The 24,588-nt window shown below is 37.2% G+C and overlaps 1 protein-coding gene across 1 annotated transcript; it reads right to left on the bottom strand.

Annotated features, from left to right (window-relative positions):
* Positions 1 to 303: 303 nt before the first annotated feature.
* On the bottom strand, positions 304 to 23,214 carry LOC141784260 (uncharacterized). The gene is made up of 3 exons (XM_074662035.1): positions 22,971 to 23,214; positions 9,510 to 9,562; positions 304 to 1,956 (listed from the first exon to the last, which is right to left on the bottom strand). The coding sequence occupies exons 2-3, from the start codon at positions 9,539 to 9,541 to the stop codon at positions 1,227 to 1,229; spliced, it is 762 nt and encodes a 253-aa protein (XP_074518136.1). The 5' UTR covers positions 9,542 to 9,562; positions 22,971 to 23,214; the 3' UTR covers positions 304 to 1,226.
* Between the last annotated feature and the right edge of the window lie 1,374 nt (positions 23,215 to 24,588).

The raw sequence follows: 24,588 nt of genomic DNA, 5'->3' as shown, positions 1-24,588 counted from the left end.
TGTATGGACAGAGATATTTTTGTAGTATGGAAAGAGATTTTTTTTTTTAACAAGGACAAAGATATCCAAAGGGATTAACTTCCGGCATGCTTGCCGCTTTTCCTCTTTTGCCTCTTCCTGGTGTAAACAAATTAGTAAGATTTTCACTGCCTCATTTACGAAACTCTCAGCTCAGAGTTTGGCAATCCACCACTTGATTTTTTTTTTTTTACCATCTGATTAAATAAATACATACATCATATTTCAAAGTACATTCCTTTATTTCACAATACAAATATATTTTAAGTAGAAATGATTTGGCAGGCAAAAAAATAAAAGCATTAGAGAAGTATTCGCAGTAAAACTTTGTGTAGCAAAGCAGCTTATTTAGCATTAAAACACTCTTCAAAGAGCCAAATCTTCATTTCCAGGAAGTGTGGCCTCAATTAGTTCATTATTAGAGACAAGAGCAAGCTGCGGATTGAACTAATGTCACAGACCAGACAAGAAACACGAAACCTGACCTATGAACAGAAAACATTTGTTTCTGGGTGTGAAGTGATGGCCCCTGTGTGGTTTACGCTGAAGGCTTTGACCTTTGAGGGAGTTTTCAAGCTTGGATCAAGAGAAGGATGTAAAAAGTGAAATATTTTGTAGTCAGTCCTCCAGTAAAGAGTTTGTGTGTGCATAGCTTTTCTGATATGCCGTGGCATAAGACAGGGGTGTCACAGTGATCAAATTTAAAGGCACAGTACGGAAAACTTCCTGACGTAAAGCTGAGATCATCTTCAATCAAAAGATGACACGAAGAGACGGTAACAAAATATGCTTTGACCTTTCTTTTAGGTAAAACAAGAGTGAAAGAAACAGCAAGCTATGGCATGACATTACCGACTCTGCTAGCAGTTAGCTTAGCATCAACCCACAGTGATGATTAAGTAGTTTAGATGTACATGATACACATGGCAAAGCGATGATAAGTACATAAAGCACTTTATGGACTTTGGAGTGTTAAATGCACCAGATTAAAACAAGCTAGCAGGCTAATTTGGCTAACGGTGATTTTCACAGTCAACATAATCGTGTCTCTTCATTTGTGGCTTCTTTAAAACCCTGCAGCTCTGGAGAAAAGTCGCCTCCTTCACAAAGCGGACTCTGTGTTCTGCCCCCGTGGACAGAATCGACAAATTCAAAAATAAATCTGTTCCTTTGTAAACAAAGTTTTTTTCCTTCATGAGTCTCGTGTTTCACTCGCAGTCCTCCCCGGCCGTCGCGGCCTCCAAAGCAGCGAGCGCCTCGGCCACCATTGAGTCCGTAATGCTGTCCACGCACTCCTCCCCGTCCTCGTCCTCGCTCTTCATCACGGAGATCCCGCTCTCCATGGTGGAGACGTCGTGCGTCTTTGGCGGTCTGCGCTCGTCCCGGGTGTCCACCGAGGAGAGGCTGGTGGTGCTGGTGTGGATGTCCACGGACAGGACGCTCCCCTCGTCTCCTGTGTCGCAGGGATACTCCGGCGTCCCTCCCAAGCCCTCGTCTGCTGATTGGATCTCGCTGTCGATTGTGATGGAGCTGTCCCAGCCGTTCCTCGTCGCCTGTCGTCCCGGCTCACTGTACCCCCTCTGGTTCTCGTACTCCTGAATGTCTGGGTAAACAGGGACCTGGCTCGGGCCTCTGTCCTGTATCACCCATCTTGACTCTGGTTGAATGATGTACACCTCTGTGGGTGGTGCGCTCCCCTGTCTGTCCTTCGCCGATGACGGTGCGGCGTGCAGCCTGTGGTTGACTTGGTTGTTGTCCGCCTCCAGCTTCAGCGTGCTGTCGCTGGACTTGCTGTAGCCCAGGTTGTGGATTCCCTGCTTCTGTTTGTTGTTGTCGCTGTCTGAGCCTCCACTCGAGGGGCGGTGGGGGTGGTACAGCGAGCTGGCCTGAGAGTCAGACTTCCTCCCGTCCACCGCATCAGAGGGGTCGTAGATGTAGCTGTGGGGCAGACGGACGGAGGTTACTTACAGTTTACACCAATAGCTGCACACATCTGGCAATAAGATTTATTTTCAATCAATTTTTTATTGATTTTGGCGCCCCCTGTGGACTAAGAAGTACAGTAGATGTGATGTTTTTCTTTTTCTTTTTCTTAAAAAGGCAATCTTTGAGTGCAGATGGCCCAGTGGTTTAAGTTGCGCTCTACGAGGTTCATCCTCGTGAAGGTAGCCCAGGTTCAAGTCTAACCTGTGGACCTGTGGCCTCCTTTCCACTCTCACCCTGTTTCTTCCAAATGAAGGCACAAAAGCCCCCCAAAAATAGCTTGAAAAAAAACCCCCCAAAAAGCAATCTCTTCATGCCTAATATTAACAGTCCTTGGTGTTACTTTGATGACAGGAACTTTCTACAGACACTTTGAGGAGCTCTGCATGTTTCAACTGCAGAAACCTTCCCCAGGAACTACGGTCCTTCTGGGGAACTATGTGAATTTCAAACGCAGGAACTAGACTCGAAAACAGGCTCAATGTTGCTCCATGATAGTTCATCTCCCCCCCTGAAAAGCTCCTGCTCATGGAGATCAAGAACTGTCAGCTGAACGTGTCAGTGGATATTAGGGAAATTTGATACTACACTTTTCAGACCCATACCAGTACAGGTACTCCCTCTTAAGTACTCACTGATACCAAAACCAGTAGTACTTTTGATACATAAAATCAAAATTAAGGGTGACGGATCATTTTGATCAAAGGCAGCACAGTAAAAACACCAACAACTCTCTTTGAGTTTACCTATTTGTTTTTTTCAAAATGAATATTAAAGAAATAATATTAAAAGAATACAATGGAACTAACAACCGTCAGAGTTTAAGTAATTTTTAAAGAAAACTGGAGTCCAAAATAAAACAGTTTAACTCTTAACTCTCCTTGGTTCATTAATATTGCCTGAACAGGACCTGACGCACATTTGCCGTGGTGTTTGACGTAACATTTTCTTGCCTTGATGGTATTGGCAGCCTTTACGGGTACCAATATCTTGAAAAAAGACTGGTATCGGCCTGATACGGATACCTGGTATCGGCACTCGCCCATGCCTAGTGGATATCCTTTTTACAAAAACAAAAGCAGTTGGCACACAAAGGAGTCCTTGGGAACATATCCTCTTTTGGTTTTATCCTTATTGAGTGATTATTTCTTGATAATCTGAAGACGTTTGTTACAGGTGCTTGTGATTCAGGGACCGTTTACACAACAATGGTTTTAGGGTAAAACGCAAAAGTTTTGTTGTGTTTCAGCCTCGTGTTAACACGGAAACAGCGTCCTAAAACGCAAACTTTTGAAAGCCTCTGCTCTTTGTTTTCCCCAATTCACCTGATGATCAGCCTTACTCTACTTTAGTGGAGATCTACCAAAAGCTGCTTCTGGACAAGACAGTTATAGCACCACCTGCAGGCCTGGCATGCTTACTACGACATTTTCAGTCTCTCGACGTTTCCGTGTAAATGCAGTTATTTTTTTCACTGCGTTTCTGGATGAGACATCGTGTAAACGGGGCCTAGAAGTCGCCAATTTTAAGCTAGGTAGCTAGCTAGCTTTTGAAACCCATGTCCTTGCTGGACGCCAAGTTCTCCATTCAAAGGGCTAACTGTGGTGTCACACTTGTCTCATTCTTACTGCCCCCTACTGGTCCAGTGATGCAATGCTACTTTCCTTTTTTTTATTTTTCTTTTCTTTAACTGACTCTTAATTTTTTTCTTCACAGAAGGTCAGATAACAGTGGGCCACAAGAACTCACTGACCAGTAGTTCCTGTAACCAAATGGTTCCTGATGCTTTTGGGTAAAAAGCAACCTATGATGCAAAGGTAAAAATTACCCCCACCCCCCCCACCCCCCCAAAAAAAATGAAAAAATAAAAATAAATAAATAAATAAAAATATAATAAATAAATAAATAAATAAATAAATAAATAAATAAATAAATAAAAATAAATTAATTAATAAATAAAAAATAAGCTGAATAAATAAATCTTTTATATGGTTTCTTTTGCTCTTGATGTGTCAAAAAGAGGCTCCAGCATGAAATTACTTCCTGTCAAGATGATTAAAAAAATCCCTTATTGTGCCTTTAAGGACAAAAAGTTTGAAGTATGATTTTTTACGACTTCTCTGAAACAGAAAGTTGAAGTGAAGAGAACATAAAATGATTAATGTGGTGCTGGTTTTGAGTTTGAGGCTCTCTGAGAAGAAAAAATAAGATAATAAAATCAAATTTATTCACATTTGGTTGAGAAAATAACAAAATAATGAGCTCCAGCTCTGCCGTGGAGCTTGGCTCGTTACGATGAGTGACGGGACATTTTTCACCTGCTACTTGCATGATAACAGTCTAATGATCAGTCAGATACTGAAGAACAGATGTCTTGATTTCTCTTAACTCATTGTCTGATGAGTCTGTGCTGAAAGAGTCGTTTATTATGTAAATTACAGGTCACAGGTTTCTCTCCCTTAAAGTGTGACAGAGGTCAGCAGAAGTCTGGGTCTAATCAGAGCTCATGTAGCTTAAAGAGGTTTTGTTAGCTGTCATGTTGGGTCGATTCTTCACTTTGGAGGATTTTCTGCAGGATCAGACGCTCTCCGTCTCACACCTCGTCGTGCATTAGGAGCGTTGGCAGGGGGGCTTTTATTTTGCAGGAGGAGTAACAGGCTGTCAGACGTCTCCTGCTGCGAGAGCCTCGTGTTTATATCACCTGTCTCCTCTTCCCTTGCATTTGTTTTCTCCTCCAGCCTGCACCTCTCCAGGAGCCTCCACACCATCCTCCTCCTCCTCGTCTTCCTCCTGTAGTCACTAATCTACGATCTCTTTGCACTTGACTTCTCCTTGATTCCAGCGGCTTCCCTCCAGCTTTTTTTCCATCTATTGTCTTACTCTCACTTCAACTTGTCCTCTCTTGTTTTCTATTTTTTCCACCCTCTTCTAGCTCGACTCCGCGACGCTCAGACTTCAGCGGATAACTTTCAGATGTATTGATTTATTCGGGGAAGCAGACAAACAGCGCCCGCCTACACATTTATAGCCACAATCTCAGCGTCTGACTGGAGCAGCTCACTCTCACCCTCTGTCTCTCCACTCAGAGGAAACCTGAGAAAATGAATGTTTTCCATTTCTTTCACTCCTGGGCAGCGCTGGCACTGTGTCCCAGCTGCCAAGGTGAAATCTGAGCTCTCAGAGCCGCCAGATTCAGACATGCTGTTTTTTTTCTCTTCATCTTAAAGGTCAGTGACTCATAAAGGTGGACAAAACTGAAAATGAAACCATATTTTCAACATCCACAGGAGGCCCATTTTTCTATCAGGAAGCTGTTTCAGAAGCGAGGCTTAGACTTGTTGCTGTAGGATGGAGATGAAAGGAAGTGAAATGTTAAAATTTGGGGAGTGTTGAATAAAAAGGAGCATTTTTGTGAGTGAGAAAAGCCGTCGCTCTGCAGTGCTAAGCTCTGATTTAAATTCCAAAATAGGTTTTTTTGCATCAAAGTCCATGGAGTTGATTCTGTGGGGTTCCTGTTTTTTCGCTCTGCAGGGATTCCCTCTCTGGTTTACACCCTGTTTCTGTTTTAAAGAGGGAGTATTTTTATTTCCCGTGTTTTAAACAAGGGTGTAAAGTTATAATGCCAAATGTTCAGACTAAAAATGCTGATTTTCAATCGTATCATGGAAATCCCTGAATCTGCCTCTGACAATAAAAGGATCAGGGGCCTCTAACACGAAGGTCCCCCCTAGCTCTGCACTGAATGGGTCTCCAAAAGAATGGCCAATCAGAGGAAAGGGGTTTTTTGGAGCTTGGAACCTTAAAGAGACAGCACTTAAAGATAAGCTGAAATAATTCTTGTAGAACACTAGTGTGGGAAAAAATAGTTTTTTTGGGCTACATAAAGACATAAATAAAAATTAAGAAAAAAAAAACTCAATACCCCCACTTAGAAAAAGGATTATACCCCTGCTTTAAGAAATAGTTCAATACCCCCACTTAGAAAAAGGACTATATCCTTGCTTTAAGAAAAAGCCCTACCCCTGCTTAGAAAAAGGACTATACCCCCTCTTTAAGAAAAATATCAATACCTCCACTTAGAAAAAGGATTATATCCCCTCTTTAAAAAAAGTTCATTACCCCTGCTTAGAAAAAGGACTATACCCTTGCTTTAAGAAAAAGCATAATACCCCCGTTTTTCTTAAAGACTATACCCTCGCTTTAAGAAATAGTTCAATATCCCCCCTTAGAAAAAAATCTATTCCCTCGCTTTAAGAAAAAACTCAATACCCCTGTTCAGAAAAAGGACTATACCCTTGCTTTAAGAAAAGCTCAATACCCCTGTGTAGAAAAAGGACTATACCCTTGCTTTAAAAAAAAAGCTCAATACCCCTGTTCAGAAAAAGGACTATACCCCTGCTTAAAAAAAAGCTCAATAACCCCGCTTAGAAAAAGTACTATACCCTTGCTTTAAGAAAAAAAGCATGATACCCCTGCTTTAAAAAAATCACAATACCCCTCTTTAAAAATTGGAAGTCATTGACCAAATTCACATTTGAAGGCATGAAAAAAACAAAATAAGGTGTTAAACATAAAGAGAAAGCCTTGTCTAACTTGTTAAACACACCCTGAGTATTTTTTTAATCAGCACTAGGGAATTAGCCAATCATAGCCCAGGATTTCGAGGCGACCAATCAGATACTAGGTATCAAGAATAAATGAATGCCATAATTAAGTTAAAATTTCATTGCTTGGTCTCTTTAAGACTTGAAAGACAAACAGGAAAAAGCTGAATATTGTTTCCACCTGTTTTATAAATATCAGAACATATGTTAAAATTCTTGTTGCTGTGAACGTGTCGTTTCAACACTGTGGATATCAAAACCTCTCTGTTGACCCAGTGACCCACGGGCCCACCCTGCCATACCCACAACACCACTAAGCCCAGAAATGTGACACTCCTGACAATTAGGGAAGGTATGTGTGTTTGTGTGTCTGTGTGTGTCACAAGCATTCACATGTGTGTCTCTAACATGTGAAAGAAAAAAAAAAAAGGTGTAGGGTGGGGGATTACAGCTCTGGTATGTGAGTCCCAGCAGCCCTTTCATTAATCTACAACCAGAGTCTCTTTCCTGGGCTTGGTTCTGGCTCCTGTCTCACCTCGGAGAGAAGGGCCACGTTGAGCCCTGACAGCGACACCGTGTTGGCTTTTAATGAATAGACAGTGCTGCAAAGAAATACAGTAACCAAGGGTGATGGTTATTGGCATATCGACTCCCAGTTTGTACAAAGAGCCCGCGCGAGGCTCAGAGTGCAGACGTATTATAAATGGAGCTCTCACTATCTGCATGAAAGAAGACAGGAAATCATTCTGAGGGAAAGAAACCTTTAAACGGGCCGTGTGGAGCCGCAGATAAGAAATCTACTGTCAGAGATTCTCATTGAGGAGACAGTAGCACACTGTTGTATATGATAGGAAAGAAAGGATACAAAAGAAAAACACACAAATTTATCACCAGGCTTGTGTTACTTATCTTCAGGTTGTGTAAGATGCTTGATTCTAATTGGCTGAAACCCTAAACAACAGTTAACCTGTTTTGTAGAGTTAATTATTACTATAAACATTAGTTTCCATTAGCATCATCTTAGTAAACAATGTGACAAAATCTTTAGCTTCTGTTAGCATCATATTGGTATCAATTTGGCCAATACTATTGCTTCTGTTAGCACTGTTTAACAAAATAGCTATAACATTCATTTCCATTAGCATCATATTGGTCAACAATTGGCTAAAATGATAGTTTTCTGTAACAATTGTGTTTTTAAACAAATAAGCTAAGATGTTGGTTTCAATTTACATCATATCAATAGATAATGGTAATTTCTTTTGTCACCATGTTAACAAACAATGTGGCTATAACTTTATTTGCAGTTAGCGAACGGTAAGCAACATGATTAAGAATTAGCTTCTGTAAGCATTAATTTAATAAACAGTGTGGCTAAATGTTCGTTTCCCATAGCATTGAATTAGTAAACAGCGTGGCTAAAACATTAGCTTCAACATAATATTAGCAAACAATGTGGCAAGAATTAGCATCTTTAAGCATCATATTGGGAAAAAAATGTGGCTAAACAGACGCTTTTGTTAGCATCATATTGCTTAACAATGTAGCGTGAATATTAGTTTCGATTAGCATAATTTCTGATAAACAATCTGACTCTTATATTAGTTTCTGTTAGCATCATACTGTTAAACAGTGATGCTAAATTGTCAGATCCTGTTAGCATCTTTTTGGTTGACAATATAGCCAAGACTTTAGTTTTTCTTAAGCATCATAATCGTGAAAATATTAGAATAAAATAATAAGAATATTAGCTTCAACATCATATAAGCAAACAATGCGGCAAGCATTAGCATCTTTTAGCATTATATTGACAAACAATGTGGCTAAAAGTTTCTGATAGCTTCATATTATTAAACAATCTAGCTAAAAATGTTGCTTCTATTAGCTTAATATTGCTAAACAATATGGCTTAATTATTAGTTTAATTAGCATCATATTGATAAACAATCTGGCTTTACACTAGTTTTTGTTAGCATCATATTGTTAAACAATGTAGCTAAATTGTTAGCTCCTCTTAGCATCTATTTGCTAAAACAAATATGGATTAAACTTTAGTTTTCATAAACACCATAATCGTAAAACCATGAAGCTTAAAAGATAGCTTCAATATCATATTAGCAAACATTAAAATCTTTAAGCACCACATTGGTAAACACTGTGGCTAAATTGTTAGCTTTTACATCATTTTGGCAATGTGGCAAGCATTAGCATCTTATTTTGACGAACAATTTGGTTTTTACATAAGTTTCTGATAGCATCATATAGTTAAACAGTCTATCTAAAACTGCTGCTTCTATCAGCACTTTAGCTTTAGAAAATACAGCTAAAACTGTTGCTTCTGTTAGCATCATATTGCTAAACAATGTGGTTTAAATATTAGTTTCATTTAGCATATGTTTTTGATAAACAATCAGGCTTTTACATTATTTTTTGTTAGCAACATATTGTTAAACAATGTAGCTAAATTGTTAACTTCTGTTAGCATCTTTGTGGTAAAGAATATGGCTAAAACTTTATTTTTTTAAGCATCATTTTGTTAAAGTATTAGGTAGTTGAAAAGTCGTGCCCGAACATTTTTTTTCTGTTGGCATTATATTGGTAAACAATGCAGCTAAGTCTTAGCTTCTATTAGCATCATACTGATTAGCAATGTAGCTTCTGTGGAGCACAGATAGCCTAGTATTTAAGGTCATGCTCCATGAAGTTTAACCTAGTGCAGGTGACCCAACCTGTGGCCTTTTTAACACATTTATTTCCTGCTCTATCCACTGTCTTCTTTCTTATTCAATTAAAGTCAAACGCTCGAGCAAAAGCTAAAAAAAAAAATAAAAAAAACACAATTCTGTGAAAGAAAAAAAGTTGTACAAAGGTGTTTACAGCTGAGGAGTCGGACACACGTCTCACCTCTTTATCATCCTGCAGCACTGGCACCCCATTTGGCCGGCTGTGTCGTGGACCTGCAGACGAAGCATCAAGGGAGAAATTAAACTTTTATCACAGAAACACTTTGCTACAAAACACAAAACTGAGAAATAACCAAACCTCTTCAACAACATGCACACATCATTTTCAAGGCGTGAAATTTGCCCATCAGCGCTGATGAGACGCTCATCAAGGAAAGGTTAGAGTTGACGCCGCGGACAGTACAACAACCCAAACACACACTTTGTCAGAGTCCGAGTCTTATCGATTGGGGGTTCAGCACCTCTGACATGTGAGTGGTTTTTAAATGAGGGCTTCTCCTGAAGATTTGAGCTCATCAGTCAAGCTTTTGCTTTGCCCTTGGTCTCTCTCTGCTGTTTGGACACCAGGATGAAAACTGTGTCTGCCTGGAGCTCCGATAAAGATGTTATTGCCATCCATCACTGCTCGGTGTGTGTGTGACCTTTTCTCTCCTGGTGGTGTGTTTCTCTTGGCTTTGGCATTTCATTGCCCAGGTAAATAATTAATCACTGAGTCTTGAATGGGTTTGTCTGTGAGATGAGGAGAAAGAGAGCGACAAAGGACACACAATCGCTTTGTGGAGTAAGAAGAAGGATGTGTGCCCAGAGGAGGAAAAATGTCCCTATTCTTAACCTTAACTCTCTGACCTGAGGTTACCTTTACCTTGAGCTGAAACTTTGAAGAGAATTTTAAATGAGCTAACTTTCTTTTCAGTAAGTTATCAAACAACTATTTTATTATTTTATAAACAAAATAACTATTTTTTGATAAATATTTGGGGCTTTTGTGAGGTTTTACGACACTTTAGCAGAAATAAACAATGCATTTAAAGAGGGGTATTACAAAATTTAAAGAGGGGGTATGATAAACACTACATGTGCATATTTTTAAACTACTACTTATTCATGTGTTGTAGAAATCCTTGAATTTGAACAAAATGGTCTATTTCAAAAAGTAGCTTAAGATCTTCCCAAGATTTTAATGATACGTAGAAGGTACAGTGGCCTCAAACACCAAGGTCTGACTACAGCTCCGCCCCTGATTGCTCTCCAAAAGGCTGGCCAATCAGAGGGAAGGGGTTTTGTGGGGTATAGGGCCTTAAAGGGCCAGAATCTAAAAAAAAGTGTTCCAGCTAAAGGCTGGAATAGGGGTTTTCTGAAATAATAGAGCAGCAGAAAATAATATATATATTTTTTCTCCTAATTGTTTTTTTGGTAACTTTACAAAATATTCAAAATGTCAAATTTTTGATGATTGAACCACACATCTAAAAGTAGAAAACGTACAAAATTGTCTCCACCAGCAAATAGCAGATCAGGACTGATTGTTTCGTTGGTTTTAGGTGGACCATTTTTTCAAACTAGTGACAAAAATATATTTATTTTTTACTTGTATATCACGTAGAACTTCTACAGTGACTTAAAAAAAAAGCAAAAAGCAATACCCCCTCTTTAATTTCCACAGCCCCCTTTATATTTTCAGTAAAATCTCTGAAGAAGAAGTTTGGGATGGTTATGAAACTCACTTTAAATCATAAAAATGTCCCTATATAACCCAGAAAAGCAAACAATTTTTGTCTTTTTTTTTCTCTGTTTTTTATTTTTTTTGGAATCTTTACAAAATATTGAAAGAGGGTCAAATTTTGACCACATGATTGAACCACAATTCCAAAAGTAGAAAACATACAAATTGTCCCCACCAGCGAATAACACATCAGGAATTTTTGTTTAATTAGTTTAAGGTGCATCATATTTTTTTTAATGAGACTCATCAACTAGTGACAAAAACATATTTATTTTTTTAACCTGTTTACTACATAAAGCTGCTGCAGTGACTTTAAAAAAATAAAATAAAACAATACCCCCTCTTTAAGTTCCACAACCCCCTTTATATTTTTAGTAAACGCTCCTACAAAGGAGTTTTGGATGGTTATTAAACTCACTTTAAATCATAAAAATGTCCCTTTTGTAACCAAGAAAAGCAAACTTTTTTTGTCTCTTTTTTTTCTTAATTTTTATTTTTTGGGGATCTTTACAAAACATTGAAAGAGGGTCATATTTTGAAACTTGGCCACATGATTCAACCATAATTCCAAAAGTAGAAAACATACAAAATCATCCCACCAGAAAAAAAACAGATCAGGACTGATTGTTTCGTTAGTTTAAGGTGCATCATTTTCTTTAAATAAGATTCAACGAGTAGTGACAAAAATATATTATTTTTGTCCACAACCACAATTATATTTTTAGTAAAATCTCCTATGAAAAAGTTTTGGGTGGTTATGAAAATCAATGTAAATCATAAAAATGTCTCTTTGTAACCCAGAAAAGCAAAAACAAGGTTTTTTCTTTGTCCTTTTCTTTAAATAGTATAGTGTTTCATAATTGTATTGTTGATCTTTATTTCATTCATGTTGTTATATAAAAAAGCTATATACATGCAATATCAATATAAATATAAAGGAAAAAAATCTAAAATAAGTGAAAAGGAGAAGAAAGATAAATCTTATTGCATCTGCCTCACGTTTCAAAACGTAAACTAAACACTTGAAAAAAAAAATAAATAAATAAAGCATCAAGAGCTCGGACATATCCAGAAGAGAAAAACAGGAGGAAGCAGGGCAGGAAGAGCATATGTGTGTTTTTAGTTGGTTTCCTCTCTTTGAAAACGATGGATTATATTTGAAAATGAATCTGAAAAGTCATTGATTCTCTTTCCCCACTCTTATATGTTAATTCTTGCAATATTTAAGACACAGTTAGTCCAGTCGACTCTGATGAAAGAGGCTTCAGTTATTCTCTGGGACTTCAGGCAGAGCAGGAGCTGTAGCATGAGTCTGAGAGAGGTTTTACTTCTGGGATTTCTCTGAACACTGCACATGGGACCAAGTGATCCATTCTTTATGTGCTGTACTTCTCATTTTAGAGCTGATAATAAAACACGCAGCTCAAAAACGAGTCCGCTGAGTCTTCGGTTATCACAGTCCTAACGGCCATCCACATTTTTTTTAAAGGCAGAACATAGCATTGGTGAAAAAGCAGCAAAATATGTCTGAGAGATCCCAAAGCGTCTAATTATCCCCTTCAGGTCGTCTTGTTCGGTGAGCCAGTCACAGAAATCAAATCTCAGAAGCAGTGGAGTTGTCTTTGATGGCTCTCCTGTCTTCTCCTCAAAAACAATCTCATGTGATCTTTCTACTCTTTAAACCTTTGGCACATCCAGCCACGAAGAAAATAGCTGTAAGAGCTTTAACTACTGGTCACGTTTGAGCCACTTGTTGTTACATAAAGTCTGATGCTATCAGGAAGACAACAAGCGTCACCTACGCCTGAAGTCTTTCTCATGACTTTTTCCTCTCATGTGTAAAATCATGAGGACTCAGGAAGCTCAAAAAAACTCTGGAAAACAAAGTTATGTTTCATAAAACAGGACACAAAAACTATCCAGTGAGGATGCCGCAGTGTTATGAAACATTGTCTAAAAATGTTTGTGTTCACTATATAAAAGAGTTGATAAGTTTGAGTAAATGGCGTTGTGAGGACTATCCATTTAGTGTGATAACAGTGACACCTGTGGTTGGAATTGGTAGTATTTTTTGAGGGAAAAAGACACCGTTTCCCATTCAATAGTTTTTTTTTTTTTTTGAGTTTCTTCTCAACACTACTTTTATTTGTCCAAGACAAATTTTTACAGGATCTAAATCTACAAAGTAATGTATTAATTAATGGTTTTGTAGGATTATTGCTTGAAACAGGCAAACTGTGTAAGCCTGATTTTTACTGTATTTTAGTACCAAGCTATATTCAGTGCTTATTACAGCCAGATGCTCTAAAACATGTCTGTTTTCAAAATTTGTTGAATATTCAGCATATTTTTTGATTTTTTTTTGTGTGCAAATTTACATCTTTCTGGCTTTTTTTGAATTTCAAAAATTATGCAATTTTTTCACACATTTTTTAAATTTAGTTTTTTTGAAAGTTTGCAAATTTTGAATTTTCTTAAATCTACCAATTTTTTTATTAAAAAAAAAAATAGCAATTATTTTACACATTTTTAAAATTTCTTTTTTTTTTTTTTAATTTGCCAATTTTGAATTTTGATGAATTTTTTAAATTTTTTTAAATCTAAGACATCACATGTTCAATTTTATAAATGCAAAAAAACTTCTCGTTTCGATAATAATTAACTAGATTTTTACTATGTATAGAAGTTTATACCCTTTTTTTTGTCTTTATTGAGAAAGACTAAAAGTTTTAGGCATGTGTCTTCTACATGCCTTAGTAGAATGACAGCCTGAGGCAGGCAGAGCACATCTGTCCTCTACATCTGCATAAAGAGCCAAGGCATGGTGAGAACCAGCAAAGGCTTAATTTTGGTGCTGGCAGTTTTATTTTAAATTGTGGATTATGAATAAAAAAACATAAAAGTTAGACTATTACAGGGTTACGGACAAAGTTTTTTTTTTAATTAATAATTAAAGTAGAATCAAAGAGTAGAAACCTCATTATACGAAGGAAAAGTAAGGTCTTGATCCGTTTAGTCGTGCTGACTTCTGTCATTTATTGAGGTCACATCTTTTGACTGGCAGGCTCATGGTTGGCTGACGGCGTCGGAAAAAGTAGGCCTGCACCGGCATGGAGCTGGGCTGCAGATTTGCAAGGCAAAAAGTGTCTGTGGGCTGACTGATGGTGTGATTGCAAGCGTATGCGTCCTCAGGCCCGGCAGAAACACGTCCTGCGGGGTGGATATGACATGGCGCTTTCGCCGCTCCGAGGGACTATGAGTAACTACCTGATGACATCACAGCACTGATCAGTAAAAGACGTTAAAAGTCAAAGACAACTGGGCAGAAAACTCTGTGGGAAGAAAATGACAGAGCAAACATGAGTAATGTGCAGGCTGATGTGTGTTCTGGCCCCAGTGAGTCTACGTGCGTTTGTCATCTTTGCCACAGTGTGTTTGCAGAGTAAACAGCCAAAGATACACGCAGAGAGGTGGAACAATCAGGACACTGCATGCTCGTGTGGTAAACAACTCTGAATTCCCATCGCTACTTTGTGTTTTATGATTAATTCATGTGCACCCGGCAATGAGTTCAACCAAATCTATGGCAGGAAACTCGTGTCAGCTGTCCTGTGGGGGTCAGTCCCCGGACAGAGCAGCACCAGAGTTCATCCCAAGATGACCTTATTACACGCAACAAAACAGAATGATGCCATCATTTTTGGGGTAGAAAAAAAAAGTTGCATTGAAAGATAATTTGATTTTATCAGAAAAGAAAGCTGACAGAGAACGTGTCACATTTCACAACAAGGCCAACACTCTGCTCAAAATTCAGTTTTCATAGTATTGTTATTTTTCTTAAAAACACTGAAGGAGGAGTGCTGAACATCCCATAAAGATAAAATGTTTTCAAAACTCTTTACATTCAGATTTTTATAAGAATTAAAAAAAAGAGGCCAAAAACAAAACAAACAAAAAAAGTTCCATTATAAAAAAATAAAAACACAGCTAATGATGTGCCACTATGCTACAAACGTGTGTTTCAGTATTTGAAGTGTGAAATTTGGCCACATGATTAAACCACAAATGTAAAAGATGAAAACAGGCAAAAATGTCCCTACCAACAAATAACAGAGCCAAACTTTCTATTTTCATTTTCTTCAAATGAGATTCACAAATTAGTGATGTCACAGATTGCGCAAATCCTGCATCTGTCTCATGCAAGTGTCATGTGACTTTTTAGACACAGTGTTATTAAGCAGCTTTCAGTCTTGACCCATGTTTGCTTCAGATGAAAACAGAAAAAGTGTCTCTTCCAACAAATAATGTATCAGGACTTTCTGTTTTGTTAGTTTAACGTTTATCGTTTTCTTTGAATGAGATTCATCAACTAGTGATGTCACCAATTGCTAGGGATGGAAGAGTAGGTGATTTTCCATACTGGACATGAACACAGCATTGCAAGGTTATATGTTGAAGAATAAAAACGTTAAATTAAAAAATAATGTTTTTTTTTAATTAAACCAATTGATATTTTTGACCACATGAACAAAAAAGTACCAAAAATTGGTATGGTTGGTCACCAGTCTCTGGCACCACTATTTCAGGGGTCACAGGCTGAAAAGTTTGGGAACCTCTGGACTTGACACCAAATATTCAAACTTGATATGATTAGGTTTGATATCCTGGTGCCATAGATTAGAAAGCCTGATAAACCTGACATATATTAAAGATGTCAAATGTCTGGCAAGAACTAAGAGTTTAACAGCCCTGCCTGTAACAAGGATCTCCCCTCTGTCGCTGAAGCCCCCGGCAGGAGTCGCAGCAGATCCCTCAGACTGACATCCCAACATCAAACTAACCAATCATGTTGTTTCCCTGGAGACTCTCCAAAGTCATAATGTGATCAGGGATTCAATCTGAGCATCAAATCACTATCATTCATTCACATATTGACCATTGTTGGCTGGCAATAACAGAGCTTTATCTCCTGCCTGAGCCGTTCAATATCTTATATATTGCTCCTGTTTTTTTTTTTTTTTTTTACGAGGGGGAAGATCTGAGGACGATTACTGAAGAGCGAGAGATTTCAGCTCTGGGAAGCTTTGGCCGAGGTCCAATTTTTTTCAAGTTTTCCTCAGAGGAAATTGAAACATTTCATCTTGGAGAAATAGGTGCAATAAAAGTGAGATTGCTTTGGAGTGTCCCTTAAATGTGGAGCGGATTGAAATCCAGGGCAAACCTGGAGAAGCAGCAGTCAGAGGCATTTTAAAACAATCACTAAGAGGGAAAAATCTCATCCTGGGGGACGTAGTTTTAAATAAATCATCCTGGGGAAACAGTCTGTGGAGAGTTGAACATGGAATTTTATTTAAAGATAAAATAGAGTAACTTTGGGGTTTATAATTATAATAAGTCTCTGCTTTAAAAAGCAACAGCTCTTGAATATATTTATTTGTCTTGGAAATTAAAAAAAAATGCCAACAAAGGACCAAATAACTCAACTACATAATTTTAACTACATAGATTTTTACTGTTTAATCAAATTTGTCAGTGTGGCTCTGTTTTGGGAGCTCCCTGCCCTTTTATATGCCATAGTAATTACATGGAAGGCCAAAGCCTGAGGTGGAAAGAACACACCTCCTTTCTCTTTTATTTGCATAAAAAAGAAGCAAAGGCAGGAAGAGCATCAGCAAAGACCACCAGGAATAAAGTTTGGAGTGGTACCCTGTCCATCCATGGTCCTATGTGGAATGCCAACACCTAAGGCGGGCAGAGCACAACTCTTCTGTTTTCCATGTGCATTCATGAATAGCCAAGGAAGGGAGAACATCAGGAAAGAACAGATCTTAATTCTTTCTGCTAAACGTGGCAGTATCATGATTATGAACAGGTACATTTATAAAAGTGAAACGCCTCAGGCAGACAGAGCACAACTCGTCTGTCTTCCATGTGAAGACATAACAAAGCCTGAGGTGAGGAGAGCACACCTACTCTCTCTTTTATTTGCATGACAAAAAGAAGCAAAGGCAGGAAGAGCATCAACAAAGACTCCCAGGATATAGTTTAGACTTGGGCCTTAGTGGTACCCTTCCCTTTCCTGGACCTATGTGGAACGCAAACACCTAAGGCGGGCAGAGCACAGCTCTTCTGTCTTCCATGTGCATATGTTAATAGCCAAGGAAGGGAGAGCATCAGGAAAGAACAGATCTTTACAAACAGGCAAATTCATAGAAGTGAAACGCCTGAGGCAGGCAATACACAACTCTTATAACAAAGCTAAGGCAGGGAGAGCATCAGCAAAGAACAGAACTTGCTTTTCACTTCTAAACTTTACCAACCTTGAAACAGACTTTGAAAGGGACACACAACGTAGAGGATTGGTGCTCTTCCTTGATGTTCTGATCTGACCACGGATTTTCAGAAATATTATTTATAAAATGACACATTTTGGCGCTGATACCTGAACTTAAAAAAAGTGAGACATTGACGAGATCACTCCCTAAGTTCTCACGGTGCCTTTAAAAACGAACTGTACTCATTTGATCTTTATCCCATCATATCAACTCTAAACACAACAACACATCATTAACCACACTGTCCCTCATAAAATTTACCCAACCATTTTTGATTTGAGTGTGGGTTTGAGTTTCTGGTCTAAACACTGCACATACCAGCCTCATAAAACCAAATACGGGTGCAACAACCAAAACAGTGCCTGAATAATATCGGTGAAAAAGATCAAGAGTTCCTGGCTTTAACTAACGTTCACTCGGAGCTGATGCCTCCTGGCGTATTTGAGCGCTATTATCTGATAGATAAGTCATCTTATGTAAGCTGTGTGTTATACTATACAGTCATAACTTACATCCTGACACCTGTTGAGGATCAGCCAGCGTTTTGGTGTTGTGTGTGTGGGGACAGATCATGTTCTGTGTGAGGTGTGGGGAGGAGGAAAGTGGGCTAACTGGTCCGACGTCCGTCCTACAGTTTGCTGTTTGTGCCGTCACTGCTTTGTTATCTTTCCCTCCATCTACAGTTTGTTTCACCACATTTTTCTTAACATTTGAACTCATCTATGTGACATTACTGTTTTAAAGTATTTGCTCTCATGCTTTTATTCTGAATTCAAATCACTTCTGAATGACTTTTCATAACTTTTTCATTTGTTTGACCGGCACGTTTTCGACTTCCTGACCTCAAATGAGCTGATTTGAATACACCAGCTGGGATTTGGTGAGAGCATATAAGGAACTATTCACCTTTTCTTAACTTATTTTCCTTTTCCCAGATTTTCTGTTTCCTTCTTCCTCTCCTGCCATTGATCAGCAGATCCAATAAAAAACATCTGATTACATCATAAAGCCTGTGTGTGTTTTAATATGATAGCCTTGGGCAGCAGTCGGAAAAAAAAGGGATCTGTTTCCTCCTTTTTACCCAGCAGCCCTCACTTATCAATATCCCCCTCCCAGTGTTCGCAGAGTAAACAGACAGACTGCTGTTTTCCTCCCATGATCCTCCAGACCCACGAGCTCTGAATTGCACTTGAACAGGTAAACAACAGCCTGAGGAGAGTGCTCTTTTAATAAGATAGGAGGCAGATACAGTGGTGAATACAGAAAGAGGAGAAAGAAAACTGCCTTCTCGCATTAATCATTATGATTCAGATGACCCAAAGTTGTCTGTCTTTACACATTTTTATCCAGTTATTCCTCTAAAAGCTACAGACGTTAAGCCTTTAAATCAGAAACCAAGTGCTCCTTTAAAGAAAGTCACTTCCTCAATATGTCCCGCTGATTTCCAGCCTGTAACTAACGAGTCTTGTTTTGAATCGATGAAAAGCTGCAGATATCTTCCAGTAAAAAACACAGCAATACTTGGTGTCAACATGGAAAAGTGTTCTCCCAACATATAAATCTTTGATCTGTGCATTCTCTTACATCATAACACGATCTGTTAAGATAAGATACAATATGATGCCATATTATACCATATGATGAAATGTTACAGGATATAACACATTAAGTTATGTTATGTGAAGTTAAGTTATGAGATACGATACAGTATGATACTATGGTACGGTACAGTATGGTACAGTACGATACGGTACGGTACAGTACAATGCTACGGTACAGTACGATACAGTACAGTACAGTATGATACTACTGTACAGTACGATACAACTAGGAATGGGTACCGAATTTGGTACTTTGATATGTAGATTTTCCATGCTTGACCTAAACACAGCATTACAAGGTTATATATTGAAGAATAAATATGTCAAATTTAAATAAAATATACATATACATATACATATACATACATATATATATATGGTGCGGTACAATACTACGGTACGATACAGTAAGATACTACAGTACGGTACGGTTCAGTACGATATGGTACGGTACATTACAATACTACAGTAGGATACAGTACGCTACGGTACGATACGATGCGGTATGGTACGGTACAGTACGATACTACGGTACGGTATGATAATGCTAGGAATGGGTACCAACTTCGGTACTTTGATAGGTAGATTTTCCATGCTGGACGTGAACACAGCATTACAAGGTTATATATTGAAGAATATATATAAATAAAATTTTAAAAATACATTTTATTATAAAAAAATGATGTTTTTTACCACTTAAACACAAAAAGTACCGAAAATTGGTACCATTGACTACCGATACCGATTGCCCCGTACCAGGCATCTGTACCGTACTGTTTCAAATGTGAAAGGTACCCATCCCTAGATACTACAGTACGGTACAGTATGATACTATAGTACGGTACAGTATGATACGGCAGTATACGGTACACTGTGATACTCAGTGATGCAATGTGATAAAAAATTATCAGATTGGTTGTGTTACGATGAGACCAGATACAATACAACATGGTGGGTTACTATTTGATATGCTTAGATTAACTTAACACTTTGTCAGTGTGTTTGAAATCACATGCAACTGTCTTCACTGTCTTTACGATCTTGAATTTTATCTTATTGCTTCTTTGATCCGATAAATATATCAATGGTGTCAGTTTAACAGACTGTCTTCAAACAGTTTAAAGTATCACACCTTGTTGTGGATACTCTAAACATAAAACAGACAGAAAATAAAATCTCTCTTTATTTCTGAAAACTGGACCGACCTTTGTTTTCGTTCTTGAGAGGGATCTCAAGTAAATTCATTACCAAGTCATAAGTGAAAAATGGAGCATGTCTTTGCTTTGATTTAACAGATTTACCAATAATAACAAAGTGCAAATTTGTCCCCTGATGTTTGGGAACTCAGGCATTAACTTATTTTACTTTGATCACATGTTTTGGGCTACACTGCACTTCCATATACTAAACTCAAAGATATTTAATGTAGAGTTCTCTGCCGTTACACAACAACATGTCGCTTTATTTACAAAACTAATTCTCTCCATCATTATGTCAACAGCCGCATTTGTTTTGCTCGTGTTTACATCCTGTTTGAGTCAAGTCATGCAGACCCGGATCCAAAGCAAACTAGACCTACGGCAAATAAGATTTGCATACATTTTGAATGCTTGTTTTATCCAATAGGCTGGAAAATAGGCGGACTTTGCCTTTAAAGTGAAAAAGAAAAAAGGGTTTAGCACACTGCTGCTTAGCATCCTGAGTTAATCCACTGACAGGTGTTTTGTGAAGCTGACCCGCCCGCAGCTAGAAAAACAGGTCAGAGATCCATCACAGAGGTTACTGACACTCATTGACGTAGGAAAGCTGCTGTGAACACGACAGGGCTGAAGTTTTAGGTGTAACCAGGGTTCACTGAGTCTGTGTGTGTTGGATGTGCAAACATAGCTCAAGGACATGTACATGAGTTCTGCCAAATTGATCCAAGACCACTCCTGTTCTTCACTCCATCCCAGCAAAGAACAAATGTTCCCAATACCAACCTCTCTGCTCACTTATTAACTCTGCCTGAACATGTGGGAAGTGTTACAGACAAAGGGGACTTTTTACATATACAAACTATGAGTGAGAATATATATGCTTTTATAATTTCAAGCACTTCTGGAAAAAGAAGCCAAACTTTTCAGTACAAAACAACACGGTCGCAAAAATTTGACACTCTTTCACTCATAATGACTCATTACCTTTGAGTTGTAAGAGTGTAGATGAATTACATAGAAGTTACGAATTTTTGCTTAAAAATGGCGTGAAAATTAACATAAGAAGTATGTTACCGATTAGACCAATATATATAAAAAAAAGATAATAATTTAAAAAAAGTAGAAACCTTTGGTCTAAAAATCTGACGCCTGTGTAGGAAAGTTTAAGAAAACTGCAGTTCTTTGAGTGTCCACTAGAGGCTAGCTGATGAAACACTAAGAACCATATCCACCCATTCAAAAAAGGTATTATTTACAGCAAAAATTAACATGTTTACAACCTGGTTAAAAGAATTTTTTTTGCCTGATTTGCTCATTTCTTCACCTCCACCTTTTTTTATAACTTGTCCTTTTTTCAAAGTTAATAAACCTACAAGTTTTGCCCATATAAGGGCATGTCAGATTTGACTGGCAGGTGGTCACGATGTTGCTGTTTAGAAGAGGCTGAAGGCTTGTCTCTTTGCCTTAATCAACTAAATAAAGGTTGAGTTTAGAATTTCCAGTATGGAAAGAGTTAACAAAAGGCCTCGTGACTCAATACAAGAAACATTTGATCGCCGTTAGTGCAAACAACATCCGTAAATTATTTTATATAGTCTACAACTCAATGAAGTCTACAGTGTCTGAATGTTTTCAGTCATACTGTATATAGAAAATAAATAAATAAATAAAAAACATTAAAACTATTAGGTTGTCAGAGTAAAGAGATAAACCAGTATAACACATCAAGATGTCTTTCTTAAAATGTTTACATTATATTTCTTTTAAAAAATCACATTTATGTTACTATTTTGCTAGCCTCGTAACATGATTTCCAAAGTAAAAGAAATGTAATACAGATTATCTGAACAAAAGTTTAAAAATAGTTATAAAAATATTGTAAATAAATATTTTTTTTCTGAAGAAAAAATAACTTAGGCAGAAATAACAATAGTCAAACAATATTGATATGTATGTTTAAAAAAGAGGAAAACTTGTTGAAATGAGGGATGTGTTGATACTTTTCAAATACTAAACGTTTGATATTCTAAAACATATGTATTTATGTTATATATTAATTTATATTTTTAAAAAGTTTTTCCTCCATGTTTTACTAGCCCTGGTTGTTTCTGGGTATATAGATGCTGGTTGTTTTATCCTATTAAATGACAAAAAACGTCCATAAAAACACTTCAAATAACTACAAATAAGGTTAACTGCAATTCTGTTATTGTAAAGTTTAATATATACCCAAGTTATATTAATATCATAACGTCAATATTACACAGTCATCAGATACTGGATCTCTAATTATTCAAATAATTTGCAAATCGACTCTTATCTCTTATTCATATGCCTACATTGGCGTATCAACTGTGTACACTGTTTGCTAATGCAGCGCAACAGGTGCAGCAGGTGTTCACTCACATCTCTTTTATCTTACACCTCGCTTTGTTTCTCATATTTAAGCTTATGTTTTTGAATTTTGTCCATGAATTCACTAAATCACGCTTTTTTATATGGCATTAACCACTAAATAGTTTGTTTTATCGTTTTATTTTTAATAAATAAGGGTTTGTTTATCAAATCGCTCAGCCACCATATGGCTGACGTCACTCCTAACGTCCACCTGTTGTGAGTAACCGTCGAAGCTGCTGTTATCACTTCTTTAAACCCGCTGTAAAACACTTCTTAGCCGCTTCAGAAGTGTATTTGACCCAATGTTTTTCATGTTAACCAACCCACAAAGAGAAGCTACAGTCACCAAATGTTGTGTGGACATACCTGTTGTGCTACTCGAAGGTGTGGCACTTTGCCCTAGGTATCAAAAAAGCACGGATAACTTCAGTTGTCATTTAAGTTCTTCACTTCCGGTCCTTTATAGAGCGAAAACTGTAACTTCAGGTGAAAAATGAAAAAGCTCCGTTTTCCGTGTGAATGATTTCCCTCCTCGGGTTTGAGCTGCTGTGGTGAATCTCTGAGAAGAGTTTCCCCCTCCTCGGTGACTCCACAGTCCCATGTCTCCTGTTTGAACAGCCGACTGATGATGGTTAGTTAGTGTGGGAGACAACAAGGCGGCGTCAAGGCGACACGGCGGGAAGCAACGGCTTCCTGTTGTTCCTTTCAAAATAAAACCAAATAAAGCAGCGCTGTTTGAAACGCCGACGAAACTATTCTTTACTTAGTTTACCTTGAATTTAAACTCACTTTAGGCTTAACATTCAGAAAAGACGCGGTGGAAGCCATTAAAAAAATTACGAAACATATTCACAGTTTTTTTAATTGGCTTTTAATATCTTCTGACAAGATTTTTAATTGTCTTAATAAGTAAAAAAAAAAAATAAATAAAAAAATTAAAATTAAAGTTTGTTTTTTTTTTGTTATTATTTCCCCTAAAAGAAAATAAAACTGTGGTGACTACAGATTTTTTTTTAGAATGCTTGCTTTAGTTTAACAAACACTTTTGTTAGCTGTCAGCTGTTGTGTCATTGGAAACCTTTATTTTATTTAAAATAATAATAATAATATTGAATATTAAAATTTAAATTATTTTTTTTTTTAAAAATAATTGGCTTAGTAGTAGCACAATATCAGGGGGCTGATAAATAAATTCTATCCATTTTAAAGGCCCCTTTCTCAAAAGACACTGTACAATATTTAAAGTAAATACTAAAACAAAAAGTTATAAAACATAAAATAAACATTTAATTGGTTGACATAAAGATATAGTGTATACCCTTATACAAAAATGTAAAAAAAAGAAAAAGAAATAAAATACAGTTTGCTTTAGACTGTGTTGATAAAATTAAATTTAACATATATATATATATATATATATATATATATATATATATATATATATATATATATATATATATATATATATATATATATATATATATATATATAAACTTTTGAACCAACTTTTTAAAAAATTTTTCTTCTAACTTTTTTTAACTGACCTACTTTGATACATTATTTTTTTCACTGTAAAACAAAAGACAATAAATCTGATTTAAATTGTTACTACATCTATGACTTCTTCACTATTCTAATTTTGATGAAAAAATGACCGACTTTTGCATTTTTCTTGTTTCTTTTTTTTTTTGCAATTGCTCTTTGTTACAGAGCGGGATCATGCACAGACCATTAAGGGGATGTTTTTACATCCTGATGCCACAGCCTCATTTTACGCCTGTGTTGGCGAAAAAATGCCATTGGCACATGTGCTTTTTTTTACCATGGGAATGCTAGTATTTCACTTTAACTTGTAACCCTACAATACAGCAACTTTTGTGGTCAAAGCAGTTTTTAAACATGGAAATAGTCTTTCTACATATGTCATCCTAAAAATGTATTTCTTGGACATGTCTTCACTGAATAGCTGGAACTAGACAGGGTC

The sequence above is a fragment of the Halichoeres trimaculatus genome, unplaced genomic scaffold, assembly GCF_033239565.1.
Source record: "Halichoeres trimaculatus isolate MK-OKI-2021-1 unplaced genomic scaffold, fHalTri1.1 fHalTri1_scaffold_22, whole genome shotgun sequence".
Taxonomy (NCBI): Eukaryota; Metazoa; Chordata; class Actinopteri; order Labriformes; family Labridae; genus Halichoeres; species Halichoeres trimaculatus.
This window is presented reverse-complemented; position numbering and strand designations above follow the sequence as displayed.

What these genes read in the sequence shown, in the direction of transcription:
- LOC141784260 (XM_074662035.1), bottom strand. Translation starts at nt 9,541, where the DNA reads ATGGGGTGCCAGTGCTGCAGGATGATAAAGAG. An exon ending in TGCTGCAGGATGATAAAGAG is followed by an intron (nt 1,957 to 9,509) that starts GTGAGACGTGTG and finishes TCTGCCCCACAG; the next exon opens with CTACATCTACGACCCCTCTG.